General features: G+C 35.1%; 1 protein-coding gene across 5 annotated transcripts in view; it reads left to right on the top strand.

The window, feature by feature from the left end:
- The window catches only part of LOC138000807 (structural maintenance of chromosomes protein 1A-like), a 172,116-nt gene that overhangs the window by 145,254 nt on the left and 11,971 nt on the right, over positions 1 to 14,891 (top strand). For 3 of the 5 annotated variants that reach the window (XM_068847457.1, XM_068847458.1, XM_068847461.1), the window contains exons 31-40: positions 494 to 634; positions 771 to 845; positions 1,704 to 1,816; positions 1,918 to 2,025; positions 2,185 to 2,245; positions 2,335 to 2,388; positions 2,462 to 2,511; positions 3,806 to 3,880; positions 4,144 to 4,213; positions 5,596 to 5,649. In XM_068847457.1, coding sequence (XP_068703558.1) covers positions 494 to 634; positions 771 to 845; positions 1,704 to 1,816; positions 1,918 to 2,025; positions 2,185 to 2,245; positions 2,335 to 2,388; positions 2,462 to 2,511; positions 3,806 to 3,880; positions 4,144 to 4,213; positions 5,596 to 5,649 — 801 coding nt within the window. Of the gene's footprint in view, positions 1 to 493; positions 635 to 770; positions 846 to 1,703; positions 1,817 to 1,917; positions 2,026 to 2,184; positions 2,246 to 2,334; positions 2,389 to 2,461; positions 2,512 to 3,805; positions 3,881 to 4,143; positions 4,214 to 5,595; positions 5,650 to 5,815; positions 5,845 to 14,440; positions 14,484 to 14,891 lie in introns of those variants that run through there. The other 2 variants (XM_068847460.1, XM_068847459.1) reach the window with 2 other exon arrangements.

The raw sequence follows: 14,891 nt of genomic DNA, 5'->3' as shown, positions 1-14,891 counted from the left end.
AACCTTTGTGCTTTTCTAATGCTACTGTAGTCTAATTAGAATCACAACAACACAATTTACATGATAAAAGCAATGAGGTCTGTATCAATACAAGGTCACCGGCAGCCTCGCAGCCATTCATAGGCTAGGTCACTGTGCAGACAACTGTAAAATGTCCTATTAGTAGGGTACTGCACAGGTATCGCTGTGGTCATGGGTTCACGTCCCGTTCAAGCCTGAAATTTTCTGGTTTGCCTTTGTTCAGTCATAACTGCTATGATCCAAAATCTTAACAGTTTAAAATTGCTTCAAAGTTGTCATACAACAACATCTGGTTCAAACAAGACCATATCGATGGGATTTCAAGGTATGAATAGGCCCATGTCGGCCCTGCATTTAATTGGCTATTGCTACTTATTTTCTTACTGCACATGTTGGTCTGACTACAAGTGGTTTTCTACAGTTTTCCAGGCTTTAACAACTCACTAGGACTTGCATTGTTTGTATTTAACAGATGGAGGACATCTTTTTACCTTTCACGAAAGGGGGAATGAATGACATTGATCTTGGAGAAGCTTCTTCTAGTCAGCCGGAGTCATCAAGTCAGGACCAGGGCGAGTCCTCATCAATGGATGTTGACAGCACAAGCACACAGGTCACACCTTGAATGCAACCACGCAAGCTTACCAATCATGTGCCTTACGTTTCCAATGGAATGCTACGCTTTAGGAAATTATTCCCAATATGTAATTAAGATGGTGTTTCATATATATCTTTTTCGTTTCTGATAGGGAGCAAAGACCACCTATGAAAGAGAGGCTAACCTGGTTATCGATTACTCTTCTTTAAACAGGAATTTGAAGCAGGTACATGTATGCATTACACCTGGGGAAAGTGTGTTTTCCCCAACCATTTACCAACATTTTGATTCAGGAGGCAGCTTTGCTCCCTTGTTTTCTTTTCTGATTTTTTAGATGCGCTGCGATTAAATCTCTGGGTTTGTCTTTTAACTCCATCATTCTTTGAAAATAGCCAATTGATTTCCTCCTTTTAGTTTTGTTTCTATACCTTTGTTGTGTTGATTTGAAATGCTTCTTTTACACATGGGCTACAACCTTCAAGGTTGCAACATCACCTGGTATAAATAAATAAATGTTCTTTACTTTTCCTCACTCGTAAGGCCTAAAAGTATTTTGAAAAAAATGTGGACAGTTACTAACAAACTTAGTACGTAATGGGTACCAATATCAGGTTGTGAATTTTAACCGTTACTCTACAGCAGACTAGCTCAGTTTTTGAAAAGAACAGAGAACAGAGCAAGAATACTGAATAGTGGCCTAAAACTCTGATATCTAGTATGCCATTGAAATATATGGGAATTGAATGTTCCCTTTTTGAGATGTTGTTAAAAGTAGCAACCGACAGTATGGTAGAGCTGTCTTATTGTTAAATGAAGTCTGACATGTTGTGGTGAATGTTGCTCTAGCACTTTATTTGGTTCAGAAGAGGAATAGGTCATAGTGCAATCTTTGGCTGTTCTGTTCATCTGTTGGCATAGTGAACCAAAGGAATTAGTTTCCTGAGTCAGTATTCAAAAAGTAGGGAAAAATTCTCTAAACTAGGTAAAAGGACTGTCAAGGCTTATGAAATGGTATAAATAACTTATTTTTTAATTATTTCTGTTACCACTGCATGTTGAGGATATTACTCATTTTTGGTTTCAGCTTGAAGACCCCAGTGAGATCTGCAATATGATGAACGAGCTTTCAAATAAGGTGACAAAACTGCAGACTACTTTACAAAGGATTCAGGCTCCAAACATGAAGGCGCTTGAAAAGTAAGAACCACCACCAGTATCTCTGTTTTTCAGGAAATAGTGCTGGTGCTCGGATAACGCGAAAGGCGAAAACATCTCACTCTCGAAATTTTGCTCTCCAGACTTGATGGTGTGAGTAGCCGTTTTCAGGAAACTAGTGCAGAATTTGAACAAGCAAGGAACAAGGCAAGAAAGGCAAAGATCGAGTTTGAAACTGTTAAAAAAAATAGGTGAGTTGACTCGGTCAGCGGTCACTGTGGTTGTTTGATAAACCAAATTCATATTTTATCAACTGTACGGATTGTAATACCTTTTGCTAGCATGTGAGTAGAGTCTTTTCTTTTGAAAAGGATATTTACTGGAAACTTCCCATGTCATATTTCTGGTAGGTACGATCGCTTCATGGATGCATTTGAGCATGTTTCCCAAAGAATAGACGACATTTACAAGGTTAGTAAGTCTTGTGTTGCGTTGTTCTTTTCGTTTTTTTTTTGTACATGACTCAAGAAAATCTCATCTTTTCTTGGTTTCTTTTGTAGGAAATTGCTAATAATCCCAGTGCACAAGCTTTTCTTGGACCTGAAGATGCGGAGGTTCGTTTTATCAACTCTTTCAAGACCATTTGAAACAGCCCTTTCGTTAATTGTCTTGTTTCCGTGGTTTTAGGAGCCGTACCTTGGAGGCATCAACTACAATTGTGTAGCACCAGGAAAAAGGTTAGGAAATAATTCTGCAATAATGAATATACTACAGAAATAAAACCCTAAACAAGGCATAAGGGTATTTTCATCATCAACTGGGGTTCGCTCAGCAATGTCACCCGTCTCAGGGCCATTCCATCCAACGTGAAATATTGTGACTTCATTATACATGGTGGTCCTGTTTTAAAGTGCGTTTGGTGTATTGCACTGAACCCAAGTGGAAGCTTGGGAAATCTTAACCTGTTCAACTTTGAGAGTTCGTTTTCATATCCATTACAAAACAGGGTCCGAAATTAACTTTTTTATATGGGCGACAACTGGCGACTGGATAAAAATTTTCAGTCGCCAGATGGCAAATTGTGGTCGCCAAAAATTTTCTCCTGAAAATGCACGTTTTGAACTTCTTTATGGAGACTAGAAAGCAACGACCGCGCGGTCTTGTGTATGTCTCAAGCATTATTTTTCGCTTTCGAAAGCGGACATTTTCGAGAGAAAATGTACCCGACCTGGAATGTAAATGAAGAAGTCCATCTGCCCATTTGTTTAAAATTTCAGCCACGGAAACACCAGTCAGGTTCTGTCGCACACGAGCGGCCATGTTATTACTGTGCTACATTCCTCGCACCAAGCCCTCAAATCTCTCTACTGAGTCACAGTTTTTTCGCCCGCAATACGTATTTTATGAGAAACCGCAAAAAAACTTGGCGGCTTGCGACGTTATGGAGACCTATGGAGGTAGTTAACGGGAAAACTCCTTTCATTTTTATTTCAAAAACATCGGCAGAATAAAAAGTAAGACACTTGTTGACAAACGGCTCTGAACTTAATAGTAGGTCGCCCACTGGCGACCAACTGTGAAATTCTGGTCGCCAGTACTCAATTTTTAGTCGCATTGGCGACCAGGAAGGCGCAATTTCGGACCCTGCAAAAACCTGGAAAGATCTCCACACAGGTCAACACTTAAGTGACTCAACCCTAATATGTAACACCCTTTCAGTATCAGTTCTTCTCTACAGTAGTGGTGAGAACACTCACCTCCCACCAATTTGGCTCGGGTTCGATTCCCAGACTCAGCGTCATATGTGGGTTGAGTTTGTTGGTTCTCTACTCAGCCCCGAGAGATTTTTCTCCAGGTATTCTGGGTATTCTGGATTTTCCTTCTCCTCAGAAACCAGCATTTGATTTGATTTCTGTTAATTTGTTGATTTCAGTTTACATTGTCCCCAATTAGTGCTCCAGCACTAGAAGACTAGACACTTAAATAACGTTCTTGTCCTTTTTTTCTGATGTCATTTTTGTTGTTTCACAGGTTTCGGCCCATGGACAACTTATCTGGTGGTGAAAAGACTGTTGCAGCTCTTGCTCTTCTATTTAGTATTCACAGGTATAAATCGTCCTCACGTATGGCATTGAGCAGGAGGTTGTTATAGTCTTAATTCCTTTTACGCTACATGTTTTTGTGCAGGAAGACAGCAATTCACAAATCCTCTGCAAGTCGATATTTCTGTCATGTATTTCATTTACACCCTCCTGTTTCCTAACTACACACTTCTTCCCGTGGCCATGCAGTGGTTTCTGTTTCTTTTTTTTTCCCTTTGTGATGAAGCACACAAGCACGTCCTCTCAGATCCTTTTGTATCCTTCCAGCTACCAGCCTGCACCATTTTTTGTCCTGGATGAAATTGATGCTGCTCTCGACAACACCAATATAAACAAGGTAAGATGCTGACATTAACTCAGTTTGGTGACTATGGGTGCAATACAAATACTACAATTTTACAAGTAATACAGAGATAAGGTGACGTTACTGAACGTGATCTGCAGCTGTGTTTCGAAAATGTCAGTGACGTTTTAATAAAGTACCAAGAGTAATAATGTAATATAGTTTGGGGCAGGCATTATTTACAGTGAAGCTTTTCAAAATCCATTTTCAAAATCTGGCACTGTATGTCAAGCTAGTGTTTTTGGCAGCACAGGGGATGCAAAAAACGTTCCTTCGGAACGAAGGAAGCTTGGTGCGATGAAGGGAAGAACTTACCTGAAAGGTAAGCAAATGGAGCACATTATAAATACTTTTTACAAATTTTTTTCACAAATGTTATTAAAGTGGGATGTTTGGGGCCGTAGCGTAGCTACGTTAAGGTGACTGCAGCGCTAAGCATAGCTTAGCTTTAGTCCCTTAATGGCCCAAACTAGCATGTTAACAGCTGTTTACAAAAATCTGTTTCTCACCCAGTGTCCCCAAAAACTAGATACAAAAACTGTTTAAAAATACAGAATCGCTGCTCATAGACTTTTAGATCGTGACACTTTGTATGATACTTGAAAAGTATCATTAAAAAGTGCCACGATCTAAAAAGCTTTATCAACTGTTAGCCCCAAAAACTAAATACAAAAACTATAAAGAGAAGAAAAGTTACAGCCTTGGTATATTGGAAATCTAAAAAAGTTGTAGGCCGCGCAATTTATAAAAATGAAATCCACAATCTAAAATCCAAATCTGTTCACAAATTTTAAAAAAAAAAACAGATACAAAAACTGTTTTATAAGTTCTTTTTCCCAATCTGCTTCTAACTGTTTACAAAAACTGTTTTCAAAATCTGTTATAAATACTTTATACAAAATGTGATTCAAATACTGTATAAAGCATTCTTTGATTTAATATATTAATTGTTTGCAAAATTTGTTTTCGGAATTTGTTTTCAGAATCTGTTTTCAGAATCTGTTACAAAGCGAAAAAATATGAGGAAAGTTTATGAGTAAAGTGTGTCAGTTAAGTTTGTCATCCAGATTGTTTCAGGCCAGCACAGCTGTGTCGTGTCGTCATTACTTTTGTTTTTGTTAATACAGTCGATACAGTCTTACTACAGTTTTACAGTTTTATTATTTGTTTCTTTATGATTTCACTTAAACTCACGCGATTTAAAAGATTGTTATTTTCATGGTTGAATGTAAAACGTTTAATAGCTGATTTTTGTTGATTATGTCCATATTTAAAACTATAAGAATTCGGCCCAGTTGAAAGGAATTGAGTGATTACTTTAGCTGATAATTCATCAGTTAATTCACCAAGCATATCATCTGTTTTGATATTTTTAGTTCCATCGTCGATGTGTATTATCGAATCTGTGTCAAAGTATAACATCTCTTCTTGTAAGTAGTCAAGTTTGGCATGTAGCATTAAATCTTGCGTGACTTGTTGTGATACACGCTATGTTAATGTTAGTGTTATTTGAATTGTCAATAAAATGATCTTTGAAATTGTATGTCATTTGAACCATATCGTCGTTAACAAATTGAATATTGAAATTTGACACAGGGTCATCCAGCAATATCTTATAAAACTCGGTGGCATATTTTAAACATAATTTTGAAATGCTTCTTAATCTTAATGTCCAGTTTGTTTTTTATCTTATTTTTGAAAATATCTTCTTCATCCTTTGTTTTAAAGTCATACTTACTTGATTCTAATTTAATTTTCATGAACCTTCGAATGTAACCTTTGAATAAATCATCACTTGTTTTATTAAAATGTCATACTTCGTATAACTTTAGTATTTTATAACCTTTAGAAATCGCTTTGTTTACTTCATCTGTTGTCCAAGTTCCTACAAAAGATCTTTCATTATTATCATGAGAACAATTATTTTAGTTTCTTGTTTCAGCACGTTCTTTACATAATGTGAAGATCAATTTTTCGTGATTATTGACTTTTAGTATAAATACACAGGTAATTATACAAAATCACTCACTCTCATTGGCTCACTATCTCGGATTATCAGCCAATAATCACCTTTACGGACAAAATGGCTGCCAGTAGTTGTTTTGCCACTGTAAGTGAAGATGATTTCTCGTGGAAATGTTTTTTTTTTCTCTTTTTTGAAATAATCACCTGTGTATTTATACTAAAACAATTATTCTTTGAGGTAAAACAGGATGATCTAACTTTTTTGGGGCCAAAACGTTACATTTAATTAATCCATACCATGTTTTATTATATTTATCAGGATTGAATATTTTTGTAGGGTGGCCGATTCGATATTTTTTATAATATTGAACTTTTGGATATAACGAACAAATATCAACGTATTGTCCACATTCATATTTTTTTTTTAATTGTATAAAAGTTTGGTTGCGTTTGTTTGGCCACCATAAAAAGCATCTCTTGGATTTACAGTACTGTGCAAAAGTAATGATAGCGAATTTCGTCGAATTTCGTGCTTTGTTCTCAACGAAATTTCGTCGAACTTTTGCTTTGGAGACATGCGAAATTTCACCGAATTTTCGCGCAGGAGAAGTGCGAAATTTCGTTTTGCTTTGGCGAAATTTCGGAAAGTGTAACGAAATTTCGCGGAATCTTCGCTCTGGAGGTGTGCGAAATTTCGAAAGGAGAGATGAAAAATTTCATTCAAAATGCGTACAAAATTTTGAAAGGTGAGACGAATCTTCTTTCAAAATGCGTGCGAAATTTCGTTTTGCCAGAGAGAACTACAGTAAGTTTCGACATTGGTAGTGTGATGGCTGCCCTGATCTTGGCCTACAGATGTAGGTCTTGAACATAAATAGGCATGTATCATATCATATTTTGCAGTTTTCGAATTGTCGTTAACTGCGAATAGTTCTTAGTTATGAGAACATGGAACGACCTGCAACCACCTCAAAAGATTCAACAACAACTCACCAACAATCGAATGCCTCTTTAAACAAGCGAGATGACAATACGTCACGCATATGAAATACATGACCGGAATAAAACTTCCAGCTCCCCCTAGAATCTTATTGTCAACCACAATCAACCACGAGAAACGTCGAGGTAAAATAATAATAATATTGTCGAGGTGGTTGTTCAATTTTTTGAGGTGGTTGTAAGTCAATCCATGTTTGAGTAACTACAGCAAACAGTTTATTTCGGTAATATTGTCTGAACACAAAAGTTCGCAGTTTTTTTTTTTTTCAATGATATTTCTTGAGTCTCATTGTTTGAGAGAGAACGATATCTCGCTGCAATCTGCATTTTGAGCGAAATTTCGCCGCACTCCGGAGATGATATTTTTTCCACAAGGTCTTCGGAACGCTTTGGAAATACACATCTCGCAAGTGACTTGCCGACGCGTTCGAAACAAAGAATTTTTCCTTGAAGTAAGAAATAACTAAACGTTAGCAGCGCGCCATAGAAACTTTGATAAAGAATTATATGGCTAAATAAAGAGCATTTTACTGTTTGAATGAACAATTTGTGTTAAATATAACCGGAGATATGATTTTTTTCCACAAGGTCTTCGGAACGCTTTGGAAATTAATTAATTGTCAAATTGAAGTGTGGTTCACTAACTAACTAACAAAAATTTGTTATCTGTAAATGCGAGACCAAACTGCAGGAAAAGTAAACAATTAATACTAAGCAATGACACCCGCTTATTTTACAATAATTCCTTTTTATTAAAATCGCGGGAAAAGGACTGCATGAACTATCGATGTCTTTCAACACGGACTGCCATCAGTGAACTGTTTTTTTCTTTTCCCTCAGTTTGCATTCTGCATTTTGTGACCCTCGTGTAATGACTACAAATATTGAACGAAATTTCGATCTCCAAATGAGATTTTCGTTCGAAATTTCGCTCCCACTTGGGAAATTTCGAACGAAATTTCGAACGAATTTTGCCACCTCCAGCGAATTTGCCAAGTGAAATTTCGCACATCTGCACAAAATTTCGTTAATGGTGAAACAATAGAGGCCAGCGAAATTTAGCCGAAAATTTGTTCTCCTCGAAATTTCGCAGATTTACGTAGAATTCGAATTCGAAATTCGACGAAATTCGCTATCATTACTTTTGCACAGTACTGTAGAGGATCAACTATTTGTTTGTTATAATTTTTGACTAATTTTTGGAAATCTTGGAAATTTTTTAGTTGACAATCGTATATTGAAACATGTTTATATCATGTGTATATACTTTCAAAAGTTTTTTCATTTAATGTTCCCATGTCTTTTTGATTTTTGTTGTTTATGATATTTGATTGATACCATGTTGTGCAACCATGCCAAAAACACTCATAGAATTTCTATATAGTATTTTGTCACAATAACCATCTACTTTGTATATTTGATTATTTGTTGTCAACTGTCTTTCACCACAATTTAAAGCATGCTGTATTTTTATGTTATTTTTAGATGCAATATAGTCTAATCACATGATACAAGTTTAACTGAAATTGTCTGCTTTGGTATATTCAGTACAATAGCAATATTGTTTTTTTCAGGCATATAATTTGCATGATAAATTGACATACAAAATCTGTTATGTTGATTTCTGTATTCAGATAATTAGCGAATTTATTTACATCATTTAAGTCATTACCATAGTCATTTATTTCAACATGTGCATCTTCATGTAATTTTAATGCTTGGTCTTTTTGTTATTTTCTGGATTTGTTAAAATCATCATGAACTTGTGATTTTGTCCAACTTTCGGGTCTTAGATTAGCATATGCTGTAACAATAGCCCTTGCTAGGCAAATCGTATCATGATTTTTTATTGTAATACAATTTTTGCTTGATGCTGTATCTTTTGACAAATATAATCGACCCAAGCCACTTAAGGTTTTTACACTTTGTACTATAATAATTATTTTATACTCTTCTAATGTGATGTGCTTGTACTCGAGAATTTTTATTAATTCATCGATCTGTCTAACTTGAAAGCGTTGACTTTATTAAATTTTGTTGATATAGCGTTTGGTAACTTTTGATTTTGACCAATTCTGATTCTGTCATTATCGTTCAATTTTTGCCAATTTTAACCTTTTTTATTAGTTCATGAAATATTATATATATCTCTATCACCTTCCAATGGTTTTAAAATTTTTATCTTAAATTCTTTCGTAAAAGAATTGAATTTCTTATTTTGAACATTTAGTGTAGTTATGATTTTGAAGTTTTTCGGACGTTTTCATTTTGAAATATATCATCATCAAAGTTGAAAACCAGGTTGTTTTTAGCTGGGCTTAATTTTTCGATTTGCTTGTGTTTTGTAAATTTTATAAAGATTTAATCTGTTTTTATATTCTCGGATTGCTTTATTTGTAGTGTCATCATATTTGTTTACATCACTGATTACATGGTCTCTTGATTTTAATCTTATAAAATCGTACGAATTATAGCGAAGTACTTTTGCTTTTTTACTATATACGGTTTTACTTTTGAGTACTTTAAACTGCATTTAATTTGAAATTTAAATTTCAAATTAAATATAATTGTTTTAACTGTTTATGCTGTCTTCGAGGCATTATTGTGGTGTTTTTTGGTTTTAAGATGCTGTGTTTTACTGGCTAATTTATAGTCCTTATTGTAAACAGGGCATATCCATTGCTTATTAACCATATATTTAGTTTTACTTTTTTTATTAGCTTCTTTTCTATCTTGGTCGTTTTTGTATATTGGTTTATGGCCTCTAGTCTCAACTTTCATTATTTACAATTACTATATATTATTTTATTTTTATATGTATTAATAAATTTTATTTGGTCTTTTTTGGTGGAAATAACATGAAATCAAAATATTCTTGGTCAAATCCATCTGTAAGCATGTCTTTTAGCCATAGATTTGTATTTTTGTGAATGCGAACGGAAAAGTTAGATCCATTATTCATGTAAAATTCAATTCTAAATCAATTAAGCTTTTTTATCAGAATATCAGCTTGTTTTTCAGTTAGCTTATAATTACCATGGATTATCGGTTTAATGATCCAACGCTATTCTCCATATTTAATTTGCTTAGTGAAAAAAATCATTTAACAAAACTCCAAATAAATAGCCAGAAATAATTATATCTTTGACTGCTGCCCTTTTAAGCAATTACAGTAACATATACTGTGTGGTTTTGCAATATATGTTACATAACATTGCTATTTTACAAAATTGTTTTTGCTTTTTGAAACAAATCCAAATCACAAATAACTTGAATAGTTACTATATGGTCTTTAAATGTATCGTATATTCTTTTGTTAAATGGAATGTCACTTTTGTGATATAAATTAAATACAAGCTCAACCCGCCCAATATGAATAACAAGTTCATTCTTATCATCATTTAATAATTTCTCTTGAATTAATACATCAATGATTTTTTTCTACAATTGTATTGTCATCAAAATCAGCTTTAATCATTTTTTACCATTTTTCGGTGTCAATTTCAGAATCAGAATCGCTGATATGATTTTCATTAATGACTGATTTATTGCTACTCATAATACATTAAAAAGAAAGTATTTTTTTATACCATTTTTCAATTTTGAGTGTGTTTAAAATAGCGAGAACCAATCGTTTTTCATATATCCCTCAAATCCCCTATTGGCATCCAACTGTCTAAGTCATCGCTATATCCTTTCCATTTTACCAAAGCTTGTTTCTTTTTATAATCTCTTCGAATGACTTTATCAATGCGGAATACGTCCTGATTGTCTTTTAATAATTCGGGTCCATAAAAGGATCCTGTTTTTTTATCATTATTTAAGTCCATTAATTTGGAAGTGATTGGATTCGTATATTGGATCTTATCAATAATTTGTGAGTATCTCTTCTGTCCAATTTGGTGTATAACCTTTGAATGTCTTTCTTTTATATTTGCTTATCCTAACCTTATCACCTACTTTAAATTTTGGTTTCTGTTTTGATGTTTACATATCACCATACAGATTGAAATATACTAAACCTTCATTCTTTTTCTTTGAAGCCTCGACAAGTGTCATTTTTAGCGGAGCTCCGCATGTGGAGCACCATTGTTAAAAAAATATGGTAACCCATCGATGCGAGAAATCTTGGTTTTATAGCCATCGGTGTCATCAACCATCCGTACGTCCGTCCATACGTTCACCCCTCCATGTATGCCAATGTGACCAGTATCATCCTAGTTTACAGCATACATCTTTGATATCGGACATCCATCTTTTGATTAATTGACACCTGTCAAAAGGTATCCGCTGACCAGTATCACATGACCATATCGTGGGCTCAAGCTTAGGACTCGCCAAGGTCAGCTGTTTTTTTTTTTAAGCTGACCGCTGACCAGGTACTGGTTTTCGATTGGAGTGGTTAACTCACCTGAACATAAGCGAGGCTTCATTTTTCGTGTGCTTTCTGTGGCTCGACCATACTATATATCAACAAAAGTTCTTACACAGTCAACACTTTTTGTGTTCAGGTGGAAAACGGTTTGGAAGATGTTTTCTTTCTGCATTTTTTGCTGGTTTCAATCCGGTTTGGACATTTTTTTTCTCAACGACTTTATTGGGCATATCAGATAAATATTTAAACAAGACAAAAGTGCATAACAAATAGAAAACAGAAAATTAAAACTTAGAAAAAAAAACTGCACCCAAAAGGGAAGGCGCAAACAGGACGTAAAGTCCCATGCGAGGCGCCGCCCTATCATGATATCTGTGGTCCACACTGGCGGCTATGCAGTTATTCAAGTCAAGCATCGGCGGGATGTAAAGCTCAATGTTTATTTTTAATTGCTTAGAGCTGCTTTTTTTTCTCTGTATTGCAATTTTTGGCATATCTTTAGAAGGTCTGATAAGGTTACATGATGCCTGGAGGACCTATGTCTAGAACAGAAACCAAAGGACTGAGCGAAAGAGAACGACAACGACAAAACAGAATACCAGTAGTAGCTCGTACTTATAAGCACAGAGATTCTTTCCTTCGGCACTAAACAGTTCGTTATTTTTGCAGATGCGTTATTTAAGGTGTATGCGTATTTTTAAAAGGTGGTTTAATTGGTTCTTCCTTTGTTCAGGAATGAAAATCGAATTTTTATTGTCAACTGGAATTAAATAACAATTATCTCTACTCTTTTGGACATAAAGAAAAAGTTGATTTGTCTGTTCGTTTTCCTCTAAAATGCTGTGCCTTGATAGTGACAAGAAAATTTTGCCCTTATGTTATAAACACGTATTCGCAATGAGTTCTCGCAAAATTAGGGGGAAAGCTCACTAGCTTGTGTTTTCATAAGTTTGTTTAAAGCACCCAAACGTTATTTAAGTGTTGGAGCAGATAATGTTTGAAGTTCGTCCTTTCTTGGTTGCATTGCCGTAGTTTGCCGATTCTTGTACCAAACCAACCTGGCGTGTTTCAATGAAATACATCAAAATGTGAATGATCTTGTTTTTAGAGATAAAGTGGAATAAAGTACACCACTAAAAAACTTTTCTTTGACCTTCAACTGACAAAGTTGTTTTTATGGCTTCTAATTTTAGCATGATTCCTACATATTCACTGGCTATTGACAGTTGACTCTGAAATCGCTTTTCTACCTTTTCCATTCGCTTGCTGAGGGTGAGCTTGTTTTTGGTCCGATCTTGGTTGACAGTTGATTGATGGCTTAGGTGCCTATGCTTTGAATTGCTTGGTTTAGTTTGTCCAAAGCTTAGTTAATAGCCCTTTTTTGCAACTTTGGATCTCGTAGCATTTCTGCTGTGTAATAACGCACCATTTCGATCGATTTATTAGCTAAGTAAGGGATTCCTTTTGTGAAAAGCAATTCGGCTCCAACGTCACCCAAATCTGACTTAATCCTTTTGCTGATGTCACAGTGGTTTTGGACCCTCCAGTCCAGATCCGCTAGTGGTTTTACACCCCCCCGGTCCAGATCCACTAGCAGCTATGGGGACCCCCTGAAAATAAGCGTTCTTCAAGTTTGATTAAGGTAATGAAATTCCTTTGCATATTGTTTTTTCAGTTGCAAAAAAGGGAAAATGAAAATATTAGGTAGTTTGCTTTTCAAATTATCTTTATTACTTAGAGTAACATTTTGAAAACCAAACTTTCTCAACAATAACTTACAGTACTTTCTATAGTATAACCAATTTAAAGCGAATTTTTAACAAGCTATATTTAAATAAAAACTCAAATGAGAAATTTTCATGTCATGTTATGTTATGATAAATAAGTTTACAACAACGAAATTTAGATTTGCTTGATAAAAATAATCTATTGGATTAAATTTTGACTTAGACCACAACAATTCTCACATATTTCGAAGCTGTTTTGATGGTGGTTTGCAGATCCCGGCTCCTTGTTTAGGTCTACACAGCGCATGTGAAACCACTCGAGGCATAAGTCACATTCGACCATGTTATCATAGCGTTCTGGCATGCTACATGAACAAAACAAGTCAATGTCACAATTAATTAACTTTTCGGCTTCAACGTGGAGATTTTTGCAGGCGAATCTGGACTGTGGGGTTCAAATTCGCAAAGCGGGACTAAATCCGGATTTCGTCCCCTGGGGGTCCTCATACGCTAGCGGATTTGTACCGGGGGTCCTAATCTACGGGGGTCTAAATTCGCTGGGACACCGGCCATCTCTGACCGGCTGATTAGTTCCCCTGGTTTTTAACAAATCTGGTTTTAGTAATACCACATTTAGCACAAGTACAAAAGAACATAAGTCTACCATTTTAACTTTTTTATAACCTGAAGGTTCAACGCATTCACTTTGGTTTTTTTGTTAAACACAATATGATTTCATTTAGTTATATATATAATTTAGATATTTTTAAAATACCATTCAATAAATTTCCCATTATCCATTGTATCATGGATGTTAAATACTTTTAACAGATCATAATATGAATTTGCCTTTATTCATTTCATTTAAAAAGTACAAATGAAAAGAACCACATGTTGTTGTCTTAATTTATTTTGTATCTGATCGTTTTGATACACCAAAGTCAAGTTTTTATTTCGAGCATGGTTTGCAATTTTTTGAAATGGAGGCATACCAAACGAATCAAAGTAATTTATGACACCATTTTTCACATAAGTACTAATCCAATGACGACCGCTCATATATGATGGTTCAAGATTGAAGATAAACACCGCTTGTTTATAATTATGTTGAACGGTTTCATTTCTTGATAGCACATCATTTATTGGTATTTTCAGATATTCACACCAATTGATCAAATCATGATTTTTCAATCATGATTGGGGTGCAGTGATGGCGCAGTGGTGAGAGCACTCACTTGTTAATTTCAATTTACAGTGTCCCCGATTAGTGCTGTACGGCGCTAGAAGATTAGACACTTAAATAAAGTTCCTTTCCTTTCCTTTCCTTTCCTTTAAAGGGATATTTTTATTAAATTGTGGTTTCATAGTCTTGCTCCTAAGATTGGTATATTTCGAAAAGGAATGTTTTGGCCTAACAGTAAGCCTTTCCTGACTCTTTTTTCTTGGATGGTTTTTGTTTTTACATCTTGGCCTGTTACATATGGTGGGTAGCTAAAAAACCGAGGAGGCATTTTTGGTAAACCAATTCGTGGTGCTCCTGATCCCCTCTTTTTACTTGCAGTGTTACTGATTCCCGATCGTGGAGCCCCTTGCCCGGTTATCTTTT

This window comes from Montipora foliosa, chromosome 4 (genome assembly GCF_036669935.1).
Source record: "Montipora foliosa isolate CH-2021 chromosome 4, ASM3666993v2, whole genome shotgun sequence".
In the NCBI taxonomy this organism is placed as follows: domain Eukaryota; kingdom Metazoa; phylum Cnidaria; class Anthozoa; order Scleractinia; family Acroporidae; genus Montipora; species Montipora foliosa.
The sequence above is the reverse complement of the archived record's forward strand: the minus strand, read 5'-3'. Positions and strand labels throughout refer to the sequence as shown.